We start from the raw sequence: 21757 nt of genomic DNA, 5'->3' as shown, positions 1-21757 counted from the left end.
GTTTACATACATGTGATTTGAGGGTAGTATTGTGCAAGTGGGAAAAAATGCCATGGTATTGTTTTCCGCTGTCGATAGACTAGGACCCCCCCCCCCCCCCCCCCCCCCCCCCCCCCCCCATATACATAGAGAATAATTACCGATGTGATACCTTGGAAGCTGGTGTATGCATAAAGTTAGACCTACTGGAAATTGCTGATGTAGAAATTTCTACACGCATGTAGAAATGAAAATTTTCTATCAGCCGTATTCACCATCCCGAATTTGTAGATCATCAATCGAAAGGAAAACACAGATTTCTAGTATTCGGAAGAAAGTGAAAAACATAAATAATCCTCAACATTACTGTTCATGTATATTTAGATAACTTTTTAAAAATATATAAAGCTTTACACTACAGTCAGATTCCGGTAATATTTACAAGACTGTGACATCACACTCAAGTAAGCCGTCTGACGCGTCTGATGTATGTGAAAGTACATAGGAACTCCATAGGTAAGATGAGATAGAGTATTGTAATCATAAATGTTCAGTGTAAATTCAAGCCATTAGGCCTATTACATTTATGTGATTTAAAGTTCTTAATGCAACCGCTTATTTCAGACTGATGAGAATTACTTTAGACGGGGTACGTCAACGAATAGGCACGACAGTGAAAATACGGATGTCACTTCGGGGACGTGTCGCAGAATCGCATAGCTCTAGACGGTTTGTTAATCTTTCCTTATTCATCAGAGAACATGATAATCGTAATTCAGAACATAAGTTTTATTTCAAACACAAATTATTGATAATTTTGCAACTTTTTTTCTTCGTTTCTGCTACATCTACATGCAATTTCATTCATAGTATGTGTATATAAGGATTAAGATGACTCCTTTTATATATTGAACAGTCCTTCTAATACAAAAATATTTCTTTTTCAGAGTTTAAAAAGAAATTTAAAAAAAAGGACAATGGAGACAACCATGTAAAAACAAACTGAAGCAATTAAATTATCAGCAGATTGTATACAGAGTTGTACTCCTTTTTGTGTTCATCTCAGCCCGAGATTCAGGGTATCAAAATATCCATGTATGATTCTACGTTATAAAGTTTATGTGAAATTCACGTGAATTTTATATGAAATTCATGTTAAAGATTTCACATGAAATTCACGTGAATTTTACATGAATTTTTTTCGTGTGAATTCACATTTGATGCTCTTTTAACGTGAATTTCACATAGAAATTTTCCCGTGAAATTCACGTGAGGCACATTTGCGTGTATGAGTAGAATATACATGTACAAATAATTGAATAATCTGACAAAGTCTTAAAGAATAAAATACATTCAAACGTTTAATATCTTATTACTGAACATATGGCATTAATGAAATAACAAACACAAAAATTCAAAATGTTAAACACATCATGATCAAGTTTAACAAGATGTACTGTGAGCAATGCTCACTAAGAATACCCCCCGCTTACCCCAATCTCCCAAAGGGTGTTGTTAATAGGTATAAATTACCTCTTTCCTGAGTGTAAAAATATGGTATGCATTTGTAGAAGAAAATGGAAGATATAGTCCGAACACAAATCCATGGCATAAACCTATAATTTTGACCTTGAGATCAAAGGTCAAGGTCATAAAGAGGTCATGAATGTACATGACACATAGTCTCATGGTGATACACCCATGTCTTATGGTATGACTATGTCAAAACCCTATAATCAATTTTGACCTTGAGGTCAAAGTTCAAGGTCATATACAGGTCATGAAGGTACTCGACACATCGTCTCATGGTGATACACTCATGTGTCAAATATGGTATGCCTATGTCAAAGAACAAAGAAGTTATGACCCGGACACGAATCCATTGTAAAAAACCTTTAATTTTGACCTTGAGGTCAAGGGTCAAGATCATATGGAGGTCATGAAGGTACATGACACATCGTCTCATGGTGATACACTCATGTGTCAAATATGGTATGCCTATGTCAAAGAACAAAGAAGTTATGGCCCGGACATGAATCCATTGTAAAAAACCTTTAATTTTGACCTTGAGGTCAAGGGTCAAGGTCATATAGAGGTCATGAAGGTACTTGACACATCGTCTCATGGTGATCTACCTGTGTGCCAAATATGGTATGCCTAAGTCAAAGAACAAAGAAGTTATGGCCCGGACACGAATCTGCACAGACGGACAGACGGATGGACGGACAGACAGACAGAGTGATTCCTATATACCCCCCAGAACTTCGTTCGGGGGGTATAATAAATTCTGATTCTGACTCTCACTATGTAAAACCCCCGACATCTCAATGTTAAATCAACCCAAACTTCGAGATACCGAAGTTTAACTAGTGTATCTATTAAAAACAATTAATTCTTTTTATTATAACTGTTTATTGAATTATTAATATACATGTATAATGCTGAATTTCTGAGACATTACATAATAACCCATATGATTAGAGTTTGAGACTTACTTGTTATCACATGAAAGCCCTTTGGCAGATTCGTGTATAATTTGATTCCTGTAGCCATTGGTATTATTTCGGGAGGAGGACATGAATGGAGTCATATCCAACTCCTCTGGGAATGATACAAAAGTTGAGATCTTTTTATGGAGGCCGGTGGAGTGCTCAAATCTCTGTAAATGTAAAGGAAATAATAAAGGAGAGCAGTATCACCTGAGTAGACAGTCTCTGGCTGTCCTCATGAAATGTTTAAAGTTAACAACATCTGTCTGTAATAAACCTGTGTTGATCAATTGCCTGTCATCTTTTGATGACGGCACTGTAATGACGTTTTAACTTGACATATAAAGACCTTTACTATATATTATAAAATAAGTCATGTGTATGAAACACTGATGTCCCCATATGTCCAAACTCCAAACTCCAAGGTCATGAAGTCAAAACTTTTGGTACCAAAAAGAAAAGTCTTGTCACAAGGAATACACCTGTGAAATATGAAAGCCCTTTCAATATCCATTCAAAAGTCATGGCCAAGGTTATAGTTTTATCAAAAGTAAGTCAAACTCCAAGGTCAAGAGGTCAAATACTTTGCTCCACATAAGAAATATGAAAGCTCTATCACCATCTATTCAAAAGTTATGGCAAAGATTAAAGTTTTTGCAGAAAAACAGACAGACCAATAACTACATTGCATATGCCCTCAATTCTTTGATTAAGTTTCATCATAAAATACTGAGGAACAAATTTGTAGGTTATTTGTATTAAGGAGGATTTGAAAGTAATGGGAGCATGGACAATGTACAATTTACCGCATGTATATATTGTTTTTATACACATGTAATACAAATTCAGAGGACAGTGGCATGAAAAAATTAATTGTCTATGAAGTTTTTACAATGTTGTTGAAATTTTGGCATAGATAAAAAAAAAAAGTCCAAATCTTTTAAATTGTATGGAATTATAGATATGGATTACTTACCTTCCTTAAAAATTAGAGTGAAATGTAACTAGAATTACATTATAGTCCCATTAAATTTTCCTTTAAATTCACAAAACTATAGAGAATGGATACCTTTTCAGTGCTTTATCACACTTTGTGCTCAAGACAAAACTATAGTCAATAATACACAGAAATGTACATGTACTAAGTAATAAAGTGCACCGCCACGGCACATGATACGCCCGTCACATATTGTTAACATGAACATATCACCATGAAGAGATAGGTATGCATGGAACCAAATGTCAACCTTCCTTTAAGAATCTTACCCACTTTATGGCCTCATGTGACATTGCTTCAAATATTGATAATGTAAGCTTAATGATTTTTAAAAGGATATAAAAACATTTTCCCAAATGTTTTCAATGAAATGATTAAAGTGCAAGATAGCCCTTTATCCAAGCAAACAACTTACAATAAATGGGAGTACTCAAAAAGGTTGATTTATTCAACATATCAAAAAATACATATATCAGTATCTGCCTTTGTCAAATCTTCAAGTATAAAAGTAAAATATGCATGGTGATGTCAATATAAATAAATATAGATTAAAAACGGTTATTTCAAACACTGGTGCATCTCCTATGGTGTAGTTATTAATTAGAAAAAAATAATACATCATATATTTCTCAACTGGTTGTGTTAGACTTGAGAAATGCACATCTGCAGCTTTGCTCATTGTATTTTAAGGAATGAAGAACAATGCACAGCGTAATAAAACATCAAACATTAGTCATTATGTTTATTCTTAGACTGTAAAACTGTCATCTTAGTGAGACATGACAATCTGCACCTTGTTGTTGAGATATAAAATAAAAATATATTTTACAATATCATATTAATTCTTAAACTTTATACCAAATTAACTTTCAAAGTAATGGCTACCAATTAGAACTGTTCTAAAATTTGACAGATCAATTAGAAGGCCAGATTCCTCTGCCCAATTCCCGATTGCAAGAGATATAGATAGCACCTCCTTGATCAGATTGCTGTAACAGAAATCTTCTAAACTCATTAATTAATCTGTAATTTGACAGAATGCAATTTTTCTGTTAGCAAAATGCCTCCTGAATTGCTTGATAATTACACCCATGGGACAAGGGAAATTTCTCTTGTTACTGACACAAAAGAAATAATTTGTTTGTTATATACTGCTGTATAGTACAGTGTATATAATGAAGAATGTGTAGTTTCTTGAATTAACATTTTTTAATATGGTTATTGCAATACTATTTCATCTGTTCAGATTTACACAAATGCCCAATCTGCAGCTTTGTTCATTGTATATCTTTTTTCTGAACAATGCCACAGCCATAACAAAACATCAAAATACTAATCATTAAAATAGGCCTTTATACATATTGCAACCATTTGTTGTCTTAGTGAGAAATGATACTCTGCATATAGGTTGCTGAGAAAAAAAATTAAAAATTATATAGTACAATGTCAAATTAATTTTGAAAATAAAGACTAACCACAACAAACAAATTCACTTTCACAAATAATTTCTGGTATATCTGCAATTAAGAGGCTAAGATCTCTCTGCCCAATTCCCTAGAGATAAAGATAACACCTGCTTGATCATGTTGATCAGAGATGCTCTACACAAAACTCATTAATTAGTCTTGTCAAAATGCCCTTTGCATGCTACTCCCATGGGACAAGTGGAATTTCTCATGTTATTGTTAGAAACAAAGGAAACATTACATAGGCTAAAAAAAGCTGTACAGTATATCATAAAAAAAATATGTGTTTTCTTGATGTAACATTTTTGAATGAGGTTTTCTACAAAACTCTTATATGAGTAGGGATTGTACCAATTATAACATACTTTTTTCAAAAAATCACTTCAACTAAATGTCACAGTGACCTTAAAGTACAGTGCAACACACCTTCTACCTAAGATGCATAAGTTGACCAAGTTTCATGATTCTAGATCAAATAGTTTTCAAGTTATGAGCCGGACAGGGTTTTACCATATTTGGCCATATCTTCTTAATTAAAAGTCACAGCGACCTGGTTTTAATGTGCGACACACCTTCTACCCAAGATGTATCAACTGACAAAGTTTGATTATTCTAGGCCTTATAGTATTTAAGTTATGAGCCGGACACGAAAAAGCTAACAGACAGACGGACGGACAGACAGACAGACAGACGGACATGAAGGCCATAACATAATACGGCCCATCTTAAGACGGGCGTATAAAAACCCACTTTTACTCTCGTTAGCGATACAGTTATCAAATTTGTGAAAAAAGCGCCCTCAATTATTTATCCAGAACACATTAAGTAAGATATTATCTATGTATATGTACTTAAATATGTCATGGCAGGCAATATAAAGTATTCAAGCTAACCTCAATGTTAAACTAGATAACATTAAACTTGGAGCAACTTGGTAGTCAGGTAACAGCATTTCTTACTAACTACATGTACTCATAGCTTTGACCTATGCAAACAGTTTTTCAAGATGTTGCAGATTTTTTTTCAATCTCAAAATCCAACATAAAATATCAATCATAGATAGTCATAAGCAGCTACCTACTTGGGACTTTCAGAAGTACTGTACATGTAATCATGACGTGCATAAAAGTGAGATATTCCTGCTGACCTTGAGATGAAAACAGGCCACTACTGGCAGCTTTTTCATGGTCAGCTGCTTGGTGGATTCTTGGTAACTGTGACATGTACTGCACTTGATTTTAGCTGAACTCCCCAGGTGCTCTGGCTTGGTAAATCTACAAGAGATTAATTCATATCATATGTACTGAATATCAGGAACTATGTGACAACAATTACATGTATGTTGTTGATCAGAGTATTTTGAGAAGGGTATAATTAGAATGTGAAGCTCTGTTAAGCGAGTTAGATTGATTGATTGAATATTGTTTTACGTCCCTCTCGAGAATATTTCACTCATATGGAGATGTCACCGCTGCTGGTGAAGGGCTGCAAAATTTAGGCCTATGCTCAGCGCTTATTGCCATTGAGCAGGGAGGGTTCTTTATCGTACCACACCTGCTGCGACACGGGACCTCGGTTTTTGCGGTCTCATCCGAAGGACTGCCCCATTTAGTCACCTCTTATGATAAGTAAGGGGGTACTGAGGACCTATTCTAAATCCCGGATCCCCATGGGATAAGTGAGTTAAGATTGAAATTCACTTCCATACAATATTTTTCAACTTGTCACCAGTCAGTAATAGATATATGCCATAAACTGTTTACAATCTTTCTTCAAACAACAATAATTTTGTTTTTGTACATGTAGATATCCATGAAGAATTTACCCATCACAGACATCAATTTTAAAAGTATTCAAAACTGTCAAACATTTATCTGCACTTCACCTTCTCCAATTCCAATCCCCATCCTACCAACTTACCGTTTCAAACAATCTAACAGTGAGGTAGGTTCATATGTCCCTGGACTATTTGTAAAACCTGTGAAAATTAAAACAAACACTTATTAAACATCTTTAATGTCACTAACCACATGGATAAATAGGAGAACTACATAAATGGGGAAAAAGGTTACTGCAGTTTCGATCATATTTCAATGATTACTAATCTATGCATTTTTTTTTTTAAATTTGTCCTATGAAATTAAATCATCAATGAAATGTAGTGGTGTTAGGTTACCTAGCTGCATATACATATATGTAGCTCTCTGGGAAAATGTTGGGACAGACCAGAGAGCTACAGAACAGATCCACCCCCTATAAAACCTGCAATTTACGAAGCAGAAAAATCTGCACACAGCTGAGGTCTTATATCACTGTATTCTTGCATCTTCGTCTCAAATATTTTATATAAAAAAATTCCTAACACATTTTCCCTCTGTACTGTAGGTCTCTAGCCTGTCCCGATATTTCCCCAGATCTGCAGCTACAGGCTACCCGAATACAAATGTATCTAAAATATACTGAAAATGACTTGTTTATATCTGTTAATGTGCAAGCTTCATATCTACAGGAAGGATGACACACCTGAAATTGGCGATGAGCTGGAGTTGTTCATGTTGAGGACAACGTTTGGTATGGGTGGTCCTGGTCCCAGGTCAAGAGAAATGTCCCATATTGGGTCAATTGTGGTTGACACATTACTGAAATAGAAAGTTTTCTATCTCAAAAACAATTAAATGTAATGATGCTATCCTGTGGTAAAAATGAACAGCCCAAGTTGCTTAATTTTTTTTTTGGTGCACAGGAGAAACTTTCATTCTTCAACATTACTGAGTATTTCTCACAGGCCCATTACAAGGTTTGTAGCGAGTTTGAATGTCAACCATGAAACAAAATGTTACGTGTTGTTCCTAAAGGTTGACAAATTTCATTCCATCATTTCATCCCACCCAGATGTAAGCAAGTTAAAACGGGATGAACTGACAACCCATTTGGACTGAGTCATTGACAAATCGAATTAGAAAATCAGAAACCCTGGAAAGGGCACCTCAACCAGTAATTTTCACCAAAAGGGGCAAAGTACACATTAAAAAATTAAGGAATAAATATCCCTACATTTAAAATTAAGCATGATGCCAATGAATTTCATTTGATTCAATTTCTGTACATTAACTAACAATAAGGAGTAGGCGTCTTGTAAGATGACATGTATTGCATGATGCCACTCCAGAAAAAAACAAAGACAAAATTAATCACAGTGTCATTAATCGCAGCATAATCACTCTGTAATGTAAAAGACAAACACTTCCACTGTTTTTACATACTTGCACTGCTGACACGTTACATCCGACTGTAAACCACCAGTGAAGATTTGGTCGATGATGCAATTACAATGGTGGGGATTCCCTGATGCCATTCCATTTCTCCCTGTAGAATCATTAAGAATATGCAGTTACATGCATTAATTTCAACTTCTAAATATAAGCATTAAATTAGTAATATTTACATTATACGAAATCCATACACTTTATTGATAAAATGGCAGCATAGATTAGGTTGCTATACATAATTATTCAACAAAGCTTTGATAAATAGTTTTTAGTGTGGAAAAATAAACTATCTCTACATGTATGCATTGTCTTGAAATAACCATTGTTAAAAAAAACTTATTTTACTTTAAAGGGACAAAAGATCATTCATACCCAGGATAAACCGAGTGAATTATTCTAAATCCAGTTACTAGCCATGCAAAGTGTCACGAGATTGTAAACTCACACATAAAATTTTAAAATCTAAACTAAACAGAACTGACACAGCATAAGAACAGCTTTCCAAGTGCTCACTATAATGAAGTCTGGTGTATACATTGATGATGAGGGTATTGTATTATAAAAGTTCACTTTTCCAGATATATACAGCACTCATGCATAACAATATTTCCTCCATATAAAGCATTCCAATAACACATTATCACAGACCATTAGTAGATACATGTGATTGTATGTTGACACCATTTGTATCCCCACATCACAGACAGGACAACTTACAGATACATACATAGGAACAGGACAAAGTGGTTACTCATGCCAAAAAAAGTCATGTCTGATGTAAATGTTTATCAATATGTGTACATCATTGGACATTCTTCATGACAGGGGACATTTAGCTGCAACTATGCAGCCCTCTCTGATTTTTTTTTGGGGGGGGGGGGGGGGGAAGAGAAATTGGAGAGGCCCACATTATTGCAGCTATAGGGGGACATTATGAATTTAACACTGACAAAAAACTTCATGCAATGTCCACAGGCCAGTCACTGACAAGTAGTCACAGACAAAACCTCTACATGTATGTCACATGCAAGAAATACATAATACATGTATATATGCAGTGTATGAATGTTCATACAATCTTGTATTCCCCTTACATTTTCCTGCAAGTTATCTATGAACAGTGCATTTCTTTTAAAAAATAATGGCAGTAGAAAGATAAATCTATTCATCACAAGGATGGTACTTGTACAAGTAGAACCAAGAACAGAAATGAGAATTTATGAAAAGGGAATATACAAGCCTGTACAAACCTGTAAAGAATTTGTTGATGGATAAACACTTATTATCAGAGTAACCTTTACAGTGGCGATGCAGCACATCAAGTGCTGCTATCAAAAACTCGTGAGCATCCTGTTGTTCATAGCCTGCTAGATGCCGAGCATTGGTCCAGACCAAATGTAATAGACGATACGGAATATGCGGAGTTCTATTACCAGAATAAAACTGAAAAATGACACATTTATGAACATTCAAAACATCGGGTATATTTGTTCAAATAGATTTTCAAACAACTTTCGGATGCAACAGTATCTTAAATTTTCATGTTCATCACGATCTCTTTGATGCATGCTATTACATATCCTTTCCAGTTTCAGAAATATGTACAAAATGTGTTCTGTAGGAAAGGTAGCTATAGTATCAAACCCTATGAAAATAACAAACATCTATATACCTCTTGGAAAAGCTTTGCCAACTCACACACAAGGCACTGCTGGGCTTCTACCGAGGTCATCTGACAGTTGTGCTTATCAGCAAGGAAAAAATCACGTAGCACCGGGGTGTGAATCAAAGACTGCACTATGCAGTTCATGAAACACGTATTTCCTAAATTGATTAGTCCTCTCAATCCTGTAAGCATATGAATATTAGTTTATCTCTTAATTACATTAATGATTGCAATTTGTAAGAGAATAAAGTAAACAAAGGAAAGAATCAGCTTGCGTTCATTCTGAATAGGGGTGCAGAAAAATCACACATCATTAGGATGTGTGTAATCTTCATTGGACTCATTAAATTTTCATGGAACTCGAGCTGCTCATAAACAACGAGTCCAGGACTCACCTTGAAAAATCCATAGCGACAACCCTGGTCATCATTATAAAAGGCATCTTCACAATCTCAAGACTTTGCAAATATGTAACGTCTTGGGTCGTGTATTCACACAGCTTTAACATTGTGAAGATGTATACAAAGATGCTTTCATACAAGTCTGACTGTTCTGGTTTAGTGGTTTCTAGTAAATTCTTACTTACTTCTCTATCATTTGAAGAAAGTCAAATCACCCTTACCCAGGGATTCTATATGGAAAGTTTGGCGTGCTTTGGTACATTGGTTCTCAAGAAGTCAAAAATGGTAGTTCAAAAGTTATCAGAAGACAGATGGCAGACAGACTGCAGTCAAACTTCAATCAGAGAAAGACCAGTGAAGCTTAAAACTGAGGGCATGTTACAATGTGATACGTAAACAGTTTACCTATAGTTGACTTATTTTCTACTTTTCTTCTCTTGGGATTCTGTCTTAGAATTTCAACTTCTACATCTGTTGGTTCCCATGCTATGAAACTGTAAGACTTCAACCCTGCTTTGATTGAAAATACAATGAGACAACGATGAGTATCTTTAACACAGTGTTTAGTTTTGAAAATTGTTATGTGCCATCTATAAAACATTCTTACATGTATTAAAAAATTATTATGATTATATCTATTGTAATATGCATCAATTCTACTACAGTTTAACTGTGTTAAATTTTCTATAAACCCCTGACATCAAAATATAATTGTTGCATCAAAAGATTTATTGGTTCATAGTATGCACAAGTTTACAAACATCAACATGGTAGAATAGAAATTGTAACCTCAATATCTGGACCCTGTTGCACAAATGCTAGTAAACTTAATTGTCATTATAACTTTTACATTTATACAGCAATAACTTGATGTTAATTGTCAGTTAAAATTAGCTAATTTTTGAGCAACTGGGTCCAGAATTTCTAAATAACCCCTCAATCTTTACATACTATTTTAAAAATAAAAATCATCCCGTTCAGACTCAAGTTTTATTTTCCAACAGAATTTCTTGACCTCACAGATTATATTCTAGCAAATTCCTCCAACACTGTCAATTGTCATTAATATCATTTCTAAGATTTTAAATTATTTCATATTCCAAGAATAAAATGTGAAACCTAATGATTTGGAAGCTTTGTCGGTTTGAAGTTGTGCAATGCTCTCCAGTTCTTTGTCATACACATAGTCTCCACATTCAAAGCAGTAAATCGTCCCATAAGTCATGTCTGCAGCTGTGTAAAATATAACCGCACCAATTATTTAATACATATTTCCATAAATATTCATATTCTGATTTCAAATATCATCTTTTGCAGCATGAAAGAAAAGACAGGATTTTGCCACTTCTAAATTGATTGTTACCCAAGTTGTGGTTCTTGGAAAAGGCATGCTCATGTATGTGTTTGGTTGTATAACAGCCAAAGTAGACACAATATAGACAGGCATGAAGTCTGAAGGATGGAAAACGGCAGGTGTGACATACCCCAGACTGTCCCTAAATTAACAGAAAATTATCTGATTTCCTTGTCAACATTTGGGTCTATTTTCCATTTTAAATTAATGAAGCCGGATAATAAACGACAAGTCATATCATAACACCTTTATATAATATAAAGATATTTTTCACTTCAAATAAAAGGAAATCTAATAATAAACTGGGATTGTCAAACAAACAAAACACCTTTCTTCGTCTGGCATTATCCGACGAAGCAGCGATAAAATATGCATGAATTATTCGAAATTGGTTGGTTCCATATATAGACTTATACTCAATTATGTGTTCACAACTTGTCATAGTCATAATAACGTGTCTTCTTGACTGCAAATTCCTTGTTTCATTTTTTGAAATAACAGCTTTCTTGTCTCGACAAAAACCTGACAAAGATTATGCGCAGTCGTGCCTCATTTTATACGAGTTCACGCATGGTACAAATTCCGGTTCCGCCAACTTTGTTTTTGGTGGTGGTCGGTGGTCAACCGTGTTCGGTGTTGGGATGAAATTGATTTTGAGGTATTTCAACGAACAATTGATGTAAACTGAAAATTGATAAACATTACCATGTTTAAGTTTTCAAAGAATTGTGAAACATAGCATATAAACAGAAGCGGGGACGTTTTAATGCTTAGTACTAGTATATCTACTTTCACTTTACCTTTACTTACTTTCTGTTTACGCTTCGAACCTCTGATGATACATATATATTATTACTATAGTAACTTGATCCGAAGAGTCGGATCACGTCGAGTTGACAGGCGTGGATCATCAGATCACACGAGACGCGAAGCGTCGAGTTTGATCTGATGATCCGCGCCTGTCAACGAGACGTGATCCGACTCTTCGGATCAAGTTACTGTAGTAATGATAAATTTATTATATACCCCCTTCCGCCTTTTAAATCCACATTTATAAGATACTAAATGCAATCCGAATTATCAAAAACACAGACATACCATGAAATTATATTTTGTGTACGCAGTTTTGTTTGTGACGCGGTCAATATTTTCCACAAATAACGTTGCGTTGATGCATTGTGACGGCATCAGTTTCAGAGGATACTGATACGGAATCAGAAAACCACAGTGTGGTGATCCGGAAAACCGGATCACACACTGTGAAATCCACAGTATCAACGAACGATACATTGATGGGTATATAATAAATATATATAATATGTTTTACGGCGTGACCGTGTTTGAGGGCGAAGCAAACAAATTTTGGCATTGGTATCTATATCCAAAACAGAACAAAGACAACCCGAAGTTAGCACGAGGACGGAACTGTATCAAAGCATCCTAATTTTGGATATTTGATCCGCCTACATATTGAACGCGGGAAATATAACGCAATTGATGTAAACAGTACATTGTGACGTCATATTCAGTGTCGTTATTTAGGAAATTTACAAACATAGCGTTTGAACCACAACAACAAACATGGCATTAATCGTGAAGTGATTATATATGATTAAGAAAATAAGATTTACATGCTTTTGCGAATTTTATGTAACATCTCAGAACGACGTGAACTAGGGTAGACGAGATTCAAAATGGAGAAATACATGTCCACGCGATAATATTCGAATCGACGCCATTAGTACCAAAATTTTCAAGTTCCATAGGTATGGTATAGTTTTTCATTTTTTCCTAATTTTTCCGTTTAAACATGTATATACGTGTTACCTATAGGGAGAGCTCCGCTCTCACGGCCCTTCGGGCCGTGAGAGGGCTTCGCCCTCTATAATTTTCATTGTAACAGGTTTTAGCAAATAATTACATATAAAACCGTAATACGACTAAATAGATGAACGAGTTCATGAGTTTCTTAAAATAATAATAAACGATAACATTACGGTTACATTTTTACCATTTTGAATTTATTGGTTAATTTTATTTAGTTTTATAACGGCCTTTTTCATTGCATACAGAATGTATTATTGTTGTTTAATATGTTTTACGGCGTGACCGTGTTTGAGGGCGAAGCAAAACAATTTTGGCATTAGTATCTATATCCTAAACAGAACAAAAACAACCTGAAGTTAGCACGCGGACGGAGCTGTATCAAAGCATCCTAATTTTGGACATTTGATCCGCCTATATATTGAACGCGGGAAATATAACGCAATTGATGTAAACAGTACATTGTGACGTCATATTCAGCGTCGTTATTTAGCAAATTTACAAACATAGCGTTTGAACCACAACAAAAAACATGGCGTTAATCGTGGAGTGATTAGATCTATATATGATTAAGAAAATAAGATTTACATGCTTTTACGGATTTTATGTAACATCTCAGAACGACGTGAACTAGGGTAGACGATATTCAAAATGGAGGAATACATGTCCACGCGCTAATATTCGAATCGACGCCATTGGTACCAAACTTTTCAAGTTCCATAGGTATGGTTTAATTTTTCATTATTTTCCAATATTTCCCTTTTAAACATGTATATACGTGTTACCTATAGGGAGAGCTCCGCTCTCACGGCCCTTTGGGCCGTGAGAGGGCTTCGCCCTCTATTATTACTATAGTAACCTGATTCGAAGAGTCGGATCACGTCGAGTTGACAGGCGCGGATCATCAGATCACACGAGACGCGAAGCGTCGATTTTGATCTGATGATCTGCGCCTGTCAACGAGACGTAATCCAACTCTTCTGATCAAGTTAGGCCTACTGTAGTAAATGATAAATTTATTATAATATATACCCTCTTATGCATTTTAAATCCACATTTACAAGATACTAAATGTAATCCAAATTATCAAAAATACAGACATACAGTGAAATTATATTTTGTGTACGCAGTTTTGTTTGTGAACCGGTCAAAATTTTTCACAAATAACGTTGCGTTGATGCATTGTGACGTCATCAGTTTCAGAGGATACTTATACAGAATCAGAAAACCACAGTGATGATCCGGAAATCCGGATCACAGGCTGTGAAATCCACAGTATCAGAGAACGATACATTGATGGGTATATAATAAATATATATTATTATCTTTATGAAATACTAAATATGCACGACACTTACACAGTCAGCCACATAACTTAATAGACTTATTTTGTTTCAGGTTGTAAGTAAATCATGTCTTGGCATTCAGTATTTAGTATCATAGGCTGTCCACTGGGACTGCTTTACATTTTCAATATTGTCCTGTCTCACAAAAGGAGGAAAGATTTAAAGGGGAAGATAGTTTTGATTACGGGAGCCAATTCAGGCTTAGGGAAAGGTTTGTATTTATATAAACTGTAGTAGTTTGAGTTCTTGTAAAAAAAAAAACCAAACTTATATCCATTGATCATTGACAAGTACGAAGATATATTATATTTAATATTAATTTGGTGAATGAAGTCTTCACTAGATGTATTTACACTTGATTGTTCCCTCTTGAAGTATCACAAAACCATTGTGCGATGGCAGGAGCATTCAGGTAAGTCAAATGCCAATGTTCAGAATACTATATATCTCGTTAATATGAATTAATTCCAAGTTGTATTTTAGCATGTGTTGCGACTTTCCATCAAGCAGGCTGCAGGGTTATCATGGCAGGGAGAAACCACGAGGAATTAAATAAAGTGAGAGAAGAAGTCATTAAGAAGCAGGTATGTGTGTTCGGTGGATGATTTTATATTGAATATCGCTGCACAATGAGTGTCATTGCACTGGTTTTTAAAAAAACTGGTAAAAGGAATATATTTTCAACTGTAACTCGGAACATTTCCAATATACTTGTGTACATGTATGAAGGAGAAAGGTAAAGAAGTTGTTTTCTTGTGGAAATGCATATAGTTGTCAAATTTGAATATACAATGGCACTGTTGTGTTTAGCAGTTTTCCTAGAAATATTTTCTGCTGTGGTGTTTCTTGTATCTTTTTTCTTTTTCCTTGATTGAACAAATAAACTAAGTATCACAGAACTTTTAAAATTAAATACAATTTCCTTGGTAATTGCTGCAGTGTCTAAAATGAACTTGTTAGTTTCTTCAGACTCCAGTGATTTTCTTTGGACTAATAATGTTTATTATTCTAGTCACATTCTTTTCTTCATACTTCTATTTTATTATTATTTTATTTCATTTTGTTCTGTGTCATTGTCAGAATCTTGATAAGATTGTTTTTCTGTGTAACATAGTTGATGTTAACTCTTTGACAAATTTGCTTAGTATGTGTATAGAGTGTTTCAGAAAACATGCAACCTAGCATTTGAACCATTTAATTTGTTTATTGTATTTTGACTAATTTTGAAAATATGTCATTTGAAAGAGTGTGATTTTATAAATTATTCAGACATGATTATATTAATCTAGAGTTGCTTGCAACATTAATTGACACTCAAAAATACAAAAAGTACAGTCGAACTCCTTTCTGGTCAGTCGATCATTAATTCAATTTGAAGTTAAAAAAGCTTGTAACTTGAGTACAAGTGTATTTAGAAACATTAAATATTATTTCTTTGCAAAAGTTGGAAAGTCTTGCATAAAAATGACAATGTGATAGTAGCTGCAATGTGTCAGAATTAAGTTGAGAGGGCTACATTATTGCAGCTATTGTGGCAGCTAGATGTTCAGTACACCTGCATGGAAATGTTGTAATTTCAAGTCATATTGTGAAATTTGATTAAAATTAAGTCTTGTAAATAAATTTTGTGAGGTTGATATTGTCAACTCTAACTGACTTCCTTTAAAATTCACTTTGTCTCTCACTAGGTCTATGTAAACATTTTTGTCTGCTACTTGTCTTAAAACAGTGAACAGTTTGTGTATATATCCATTTGCTTAACATGACTTCTCCATTCAACATTTTTTTAGTTCCATTTAGTAATAAACAAGATACAATGAATGATGTTTCATTGATATAACAAGTTTCATGTGTGGAAATTTAGCATGCAGTGTTTCATTTTTGTCATACATGATGTCATAATTAAATTAATTAATGGAATAAAGATTTCAATTAATTTTACTAATAAAAGAAACCTGTAGTGGTATTCTATCAATTGATAATTAACAAATATACATGTATGTTGTCAATTTTAGATTTTAAAATATTTTTCACATGTCAGAGAAGAAATGGTTGCCTGTACATATATTCTGAGACACTGACCTAAAATGTTTATTTAATGGCCACAGTAAACAGACACTATATATAGACAATTTCATCCATACCGAATAAATTTTCAGTAGAATATTTTTTTAATAATATTCTACCATTAATTATGTGTCATAGACCAGAAATTATGTTAGCTTATCCCTTTATCTCTTTTAATGTTAAAAACACTTTCTATTGGTGTCTTTCACACAGGTACTGTATTACACTACTACTTTTGTTGATCTGTTTTAGCAAAACAACATGTATTTAGATTTTGTTCATATTATTTCTCAGTGTATATTTGGTTTTCTTGCTAGTTGCCAGACACATTTTCTCCAGAAATTCTGATCATGGATTTGATGGACTACAAAAATATGCAGGAGTATGTCTCCAAGGGATTGAAAATATTTGGACAAATAGACATTCTCATCAACAATGCAGGAGTCAGCTACAGGGGGGAGATAAGTGATACACAAATATGTGTGGACGAAAAAGTAATGGCAGTCAATTATTTTGGACAAATTGCATTGGTGAAAGGTGAGTTTGAAGAAGAAAAAAATTTAACTTGTTTTACATACTTTAGCAGTTATGTCATATTGTATGTACACAGGCACTCGAATCGACGTTGTGAATATTTATAAATGAAAAAATTGTCTTCCTTTAAACAAACTAGTAACACAATATTTTGAGGTCTTGTTATAGACCAAGAAGGGAGTGTTTATCATGTTTGTCATAAAACTGACTCTGAAACAATTTACATGTACATTCTGTATACTAAGGTATTTTTTCACAAAGCAGGACTGGCTTAAAATCCTGGTTTGAAGCACTGGTTTATTGATATTGACTTTGTACAGCACATACAGAAAAAAACAAACAAATTCTACGATTGCATTTATTAGATTTTTAGTCAAGTCGAACTCAGCCGGCTTATAATATGTGGTGAGGGACACCTGGATGTTTGGGCCTCCACATTTTACTTACGTATACCTCAAGTACTGTTTGAACTTTACCACTGAAACTTTACATGATGAAACTTCTGACATGAGTGTCAGACCTTTCAAAAATATGTTTCTTACACACTGGTCAATGCTGCTAGCTTTTACCAGACCACTGGACTGATAGATTGTTTATAAAATCTGGATTATACCCTCCACAAACTACAAGTTTAGGGTAATACTGAATCACTGTGTCCATCTTTTTGTCCATCTATCCCAAATGTTTTATCCAGATCCATTACTTTGTGATGGATAGACATTGTAAGTTAGAATATCAAAGTTTCCTGCCCACTTGACACTTGTGAAATAAATTCTGTATCCAACTACAAAAGTTGAATACCCTCTACTGTATCCAGGAATAAAGCTACGGATATCCGTACTACAGGAAACAAGGGGTCTACAAAATGTGAGCACAGCTTCACAGTGAACCTGGTATTATTGACTCTGGTGAATATTACCCATGCACAACACACACAATACATACATGTACTATTTCCCCTACAATTTCATTGCCATTAGACCAAAAAAGTGAAAGGAGACACATTATGATAAAAGAAAATCATCATATTTACTTGCATTAATTACTGCAAAGAAAAACTGGTATATGTGTATAAAATAAGGAAAGTCACTCAGACTCATTTCCATAGGGTCAAAAATTTGTGTGGTTTGCAAAAAATAGCATGTTTGGTGGGAGAGGGGAGTGTCTAGATTTCTTGGTTGAAGAATTGTCGTTTACCTTTCCTGTTCTTACACTATTTTGATTCGATGGAAATAGTTTGAACATTGAAAATTGGATCCTATGAAAATTTTAACAGTGTCTCACAAAGAATACAGTATAAACCAATTATTGCCTGCATGCGAGAAAAATCTACGAGTTTTGCAAGCATGTCTTTCTTGCTAATATTTTTTCCTTGAATCAGCCAATCATTATGTCAATGTAAATACCAGTGAATGTTACTTCATGCGAATGCTTTTACTATTAAATTTAATGATTCACAAATGGAAATTCTTATGAATAAATGTGGGATTAAGATAACTAATATGCAAGGAATAAAGCTAGCAATTACTGATTTTTACAGAAACACTAAACTGAGTTCCTCCTGTGTAACCCTGCATTGATATCTGTTTTAGAGGTTTTACCACACATGAAACAACAAGGAGGTGGATCCATTGTAGGTGTAAGCAGTGTGCAAGGGAAAATCGCCATTCCATACCGATCAGCATGTAAGTGGGAAAGCATCAGTGGACCTTTACACATAAAATCTTATGATTATTAAGGTGAAAAGTTTAAAACATTGTAATTCTTTTATAATTCTCGATCCACTCGCATATTTCAGAATGAGCAAAATTAAGTACATGTATATACATAGGTGATAAAACTGGCATTCTTACTTAGGGCATAGTTGCACCCAGTTGGGTATAAAGGTAGAGAAATTTTTTTTATCTTTGTCATAAGATTTTTTGTGAAAATGACCACAGATGTTTAAATCCAGAAGATGGTGATGTCATAGCTTCAATTTCTAATGAATAACGCCTATAGGAGGCCAAAGGTCATAATGTCACTTATAGACACCATTTTGAAGCAGGGATATCCCTCAGATAACCAGAGTGTAACAGAATCTATCAGTAGCTGTAATAGAAAGGAAGACTAACTCTTTATCTTTGCAATAACAAATCCACAGAAACACAAGTCTGTGTCCTGTATGAAATTCCCCAAATGTTCAAATCTTTGATTAAGCCTCTTTTTGGCCTAATGGACCATCTGAAATGCACATTTAATGAAATAGAAACACACTCATTCATGATGATGATGACAGAAAGCCTTAGTACAAAAAAAGGATAAAAATGACTAAATAACAGAAGTTTAGCATAACACAAGAATCCTGTTTGTTGGTCAATGTGTTGTCATTGATCGGTCACCGTGTCATCATTGATTGGTCACCATGTTGTCACTGATCGGTCACCGTGTCATCATTGATTGGTCACCATGTTGTCACTGATTGGTCACCGTGTCATCATTGATTGGTCACCATGTTGTCACTGATTGGTCACCGTGTCATCATTGATTGGTCACCGTGTCATCATTGATTGGTCACCATGTTGTGATTGTGTACAACAGGCAGTTAATGGCATATTCTAAAACTGCCTTTTTATCTGAAATACAAAAGAAATAAAAAACCATTTTTAAACTTTCACTGGGTTATGAGATGGGAGAGTAAGTGATCAAATCTAGTGAGAAGCCCTCTGTAACTAATTAGTTATATATTTAATTGATAATATTTGAATCATGTAAAACATAGCAACAAGCCTAAATTTCAAAAACTGACACAAGGATGTAGTTTCATTTTTAAAAGAAGGCATGAGTTCTGTTTATGTTTACATGTCAAGCAACTATCAGCATGACCCAAAGTTGGCAACTTCAGTGAATAAAAGCTTTTACAATTAAAATTTTCAATTCTTTTTTGTTTTTGTTTATGCTGCTCCCTAGATTGATTGATCAATAATGTATATCAAAATATTGAGTGCTTTTGACATACGTTGTAGAAATCTTGGTGTTCTCACCTCCGCACATGATTTCCTGGCTTTGAAAAGCATGTTGAAAAGTTTACACAATTTTTAATGATAGCCAGATTTTATGCAAATACAAAGTATATCTTATATAAAAATATTTTTAATCCACTTCTTTGCAAATGCTCTTCATTTTTATAACAAAAATCTGTCAATTCAATCGATCAAAAATCATGTCCATGCATGCCCTGTTAAGTGTCTGTGATTTTTAAAATCAGCATGCTGAAAATTTGCTCCTTGATTTACCAGTGTTATAACTCGGGTGAGCATCATGACACATAAGCCTCTTGTTTAGTAAATTTGTCTACAGATATAGAGAAACTTTTGCTTGGTGTTTGATTCAGCAGTTTTTTTCTAGATGCAGCCTCCAAGCATGCTTTTCAAGCTTTTTTCGACACTCTGAGAGCAGAGGTTTCCAGTGACAATATCCATGTGTGTGTTGTTAGTCCTGGCTACATTCAAACCAACCTATCCCAGAATGCAGTGTGTGGAGATGGATCAACATACAACAGTAAGCATTAGAATTGTCCCAATAAGACCGATACTCGAATTGGAATATCTGAATGTCATATTAATACACATTTAATAAGGTTTATGTCACTGGGTGTGAGGAAGAGTTCAGAAATCATTTCCTTGTGTTTTGGATCACTTAGCGTGATCTTTTGGCAATTTTATGTCATGAAGAATCTTTGAGTGATAGTCAATATATTCCTTTGCAAATCTTCTTGTGAAAGTTCTATCACTTAACTGATTTTCTTCTGGACATGTCATATAGAAGAGGTATTTAAACCATATAGCTTGACACACAAGCAGATGCATTTTTCTAAGTAGGTTTACGTTCAGTTACACGATACTGATTGTGTTAAGAACATTGTGTATGTTTTTTGTGAAGGGGGACCACAAAGCCACATTTTTAACCATCAAGTTGCAATATAATAGAAAGTGTTGAATCCTAGAAAGTGACAGTTGCAGTTTGAATTTGAAAGTAAACAATGATATATTTGATGGAATTAGAGTTGATTACATGCTTTGACATTCATTTTTTTTTCTTTCAGAAATGGACAGCACCACAGCCACTGGAATGGAGCCAGGTTTGGTTGCCCAAAGGATTCGACAAGCAGTGGAATTCAGAGAAAATGACATTGTGCTAGCTCCTTTTCTCCATAAACTTGTCATGTGCATTAGAACATTATGTCCCTCTATATTTTTTTTAATAATGTGTTATAGAGCTAAATCAGGTAAGAAACAACACTCAAAGTGCAAATAATCTTAACTGCTATAATTATTCTATTCTGCTGTTAAATATATTACAATGTATAATAAAAATGGAAAGGAA

The 21757-nt window shown here is 34.3% G+C and overlaps 2 protein-coding genes across 11 annotated transcripts in view; one reads left to right on the top strand and one right to left on the bottom strand.

The window, feature by feature from the left end:
• The window catches only part of LOC125671151 (ubiquitin carboxyl-terminal hydrolase 22-like), a 21495-nt gene extending 9296 nt beyond the window's left edge, over window positions 1–12199 (bottom strand). The window contains exons 1-11 of one of the 6 annotated variants that reach the window (XM_048906644.2): window positions 11950–12199; window positions 11631–11763; window positions 11387–11500; window positions 10673–10780; window positions 9873–10048; window positions 9451–9643; window positions 8195–8297; window positions 7455–7570; window positions 6852–6909; window positions 6079–6205; window positions 2475–2638 (exon numbers count right to left, since the gene is read on the bottom strand). In XM_048906644.2, the coding sequence (XP_048762601.1) occupies window positions 2475–2638; window positions 6079–6205; window positions 6852–6909; window positions 7455–7570; window positions 8195–8297; window positions 9451–9643; window positions 9873–10048; window positions 10673–10780; window positions 11387–11500; window positions 11631–11763; window positions 11950–12069 (1412 nt within the window). In that variant the 5' untranslated portion in view covers window positions 12070–12199. The remainder of the gene's footprint in view (window positions 1–2474; window positions 2639–6078; window positions 6206–6851; window positions 6910–7454; window positions 7571–8194; window positions 8298–9450; window positions 9644–9872; window positions 10049–10672; window positions 10781–11386; window positions 11501–11630; window positions 11764–11949) is intronic. The other 5 variants (XM_048906646.2, XM_048906645.2, XM_048906648.2 and 2 more) reach the window with 5 other exon arrangements.
• LOC125671153 (dehydrogenase/reductase SDR family protein 7-like) lies at window positions 12186–21757 on the top strand. Of its 5 annotated transcripts, none has more exons than XM_056163253.1 (9): window positions 12206–12279; window positions 14065–14168; window positions 14643–14745; window positions 14844–15002; window positions 15275–15375; window positions 17176–17395; window positions 18985–19077; window positions 20780–20932; window positions 21477–21757. In XM_056163253.1, exons 4-9 carry the CDS (start codon window positions 14858–14860, stop codon window positions 21686–21688), a joined length of 924 nt encoding a protein of 307 aa, XP_056019228.1. In that variant the 5' UTR covers window positions 12206–12279; window positions 14065–14168; window positions 14643–14745; window positions 14844–14857; the 3' UTR covers window positions 21689–21757. The 5 variants fall into 5 exon arrangements, with proteins under 5 accessions (XP_048762609.2, XP_048762611.2, XP_056019228.1 ...); XM_056163254.1 differs by lacking the exon at window positions 14065–14168 and adding an exon at window positions 13012–13387; XM_048906652.2 differs by lacking the exon at window positions 14065–14168 and having other exon boundaries at window positions 12186–12279.

This window comes from Ostrea edulis, chromosome 4 (assembly GCF_947568905.1).
Source record: "Ostrea edulis chromosome 4, xbOstEdul1.1, whole genome shotgun sequence".
NCBI lineage: Eukaryota > Metazoa > Mollusca > Bivalvia > Ostreida > Ostreidae > Ostrea > Ostrea edulis.
Note: the sequence above shows the minus strand (reverse complement) of the source record. Positions and strands in the feature narration are given on the sequence as shown.

Bases quoted from the DNA above. Each gene is read 5' to 3' on its own strand.
- LOC125671153 (XM_048906652.2), top strand. From the start codon at position 14,858: ATGTCTTGGCATTCAGTATTTAGTATCATAGGCTGTCCACTGGGACTG. The intron at 17,396-18,984 runs GTGAGTTTGAAG...TATCTGTTTTAG, and splicing joins ACAAATTGCATTGGTGAAAG to AGGTTTTACCACACATGAAA. The intron at 20,933-21,476 runs GTAAGCATTAGA...TTTTTCTTTCAG, and splicing joins AGATGGATCAACATACAACA to AAATGGACAGCACCACAGCC.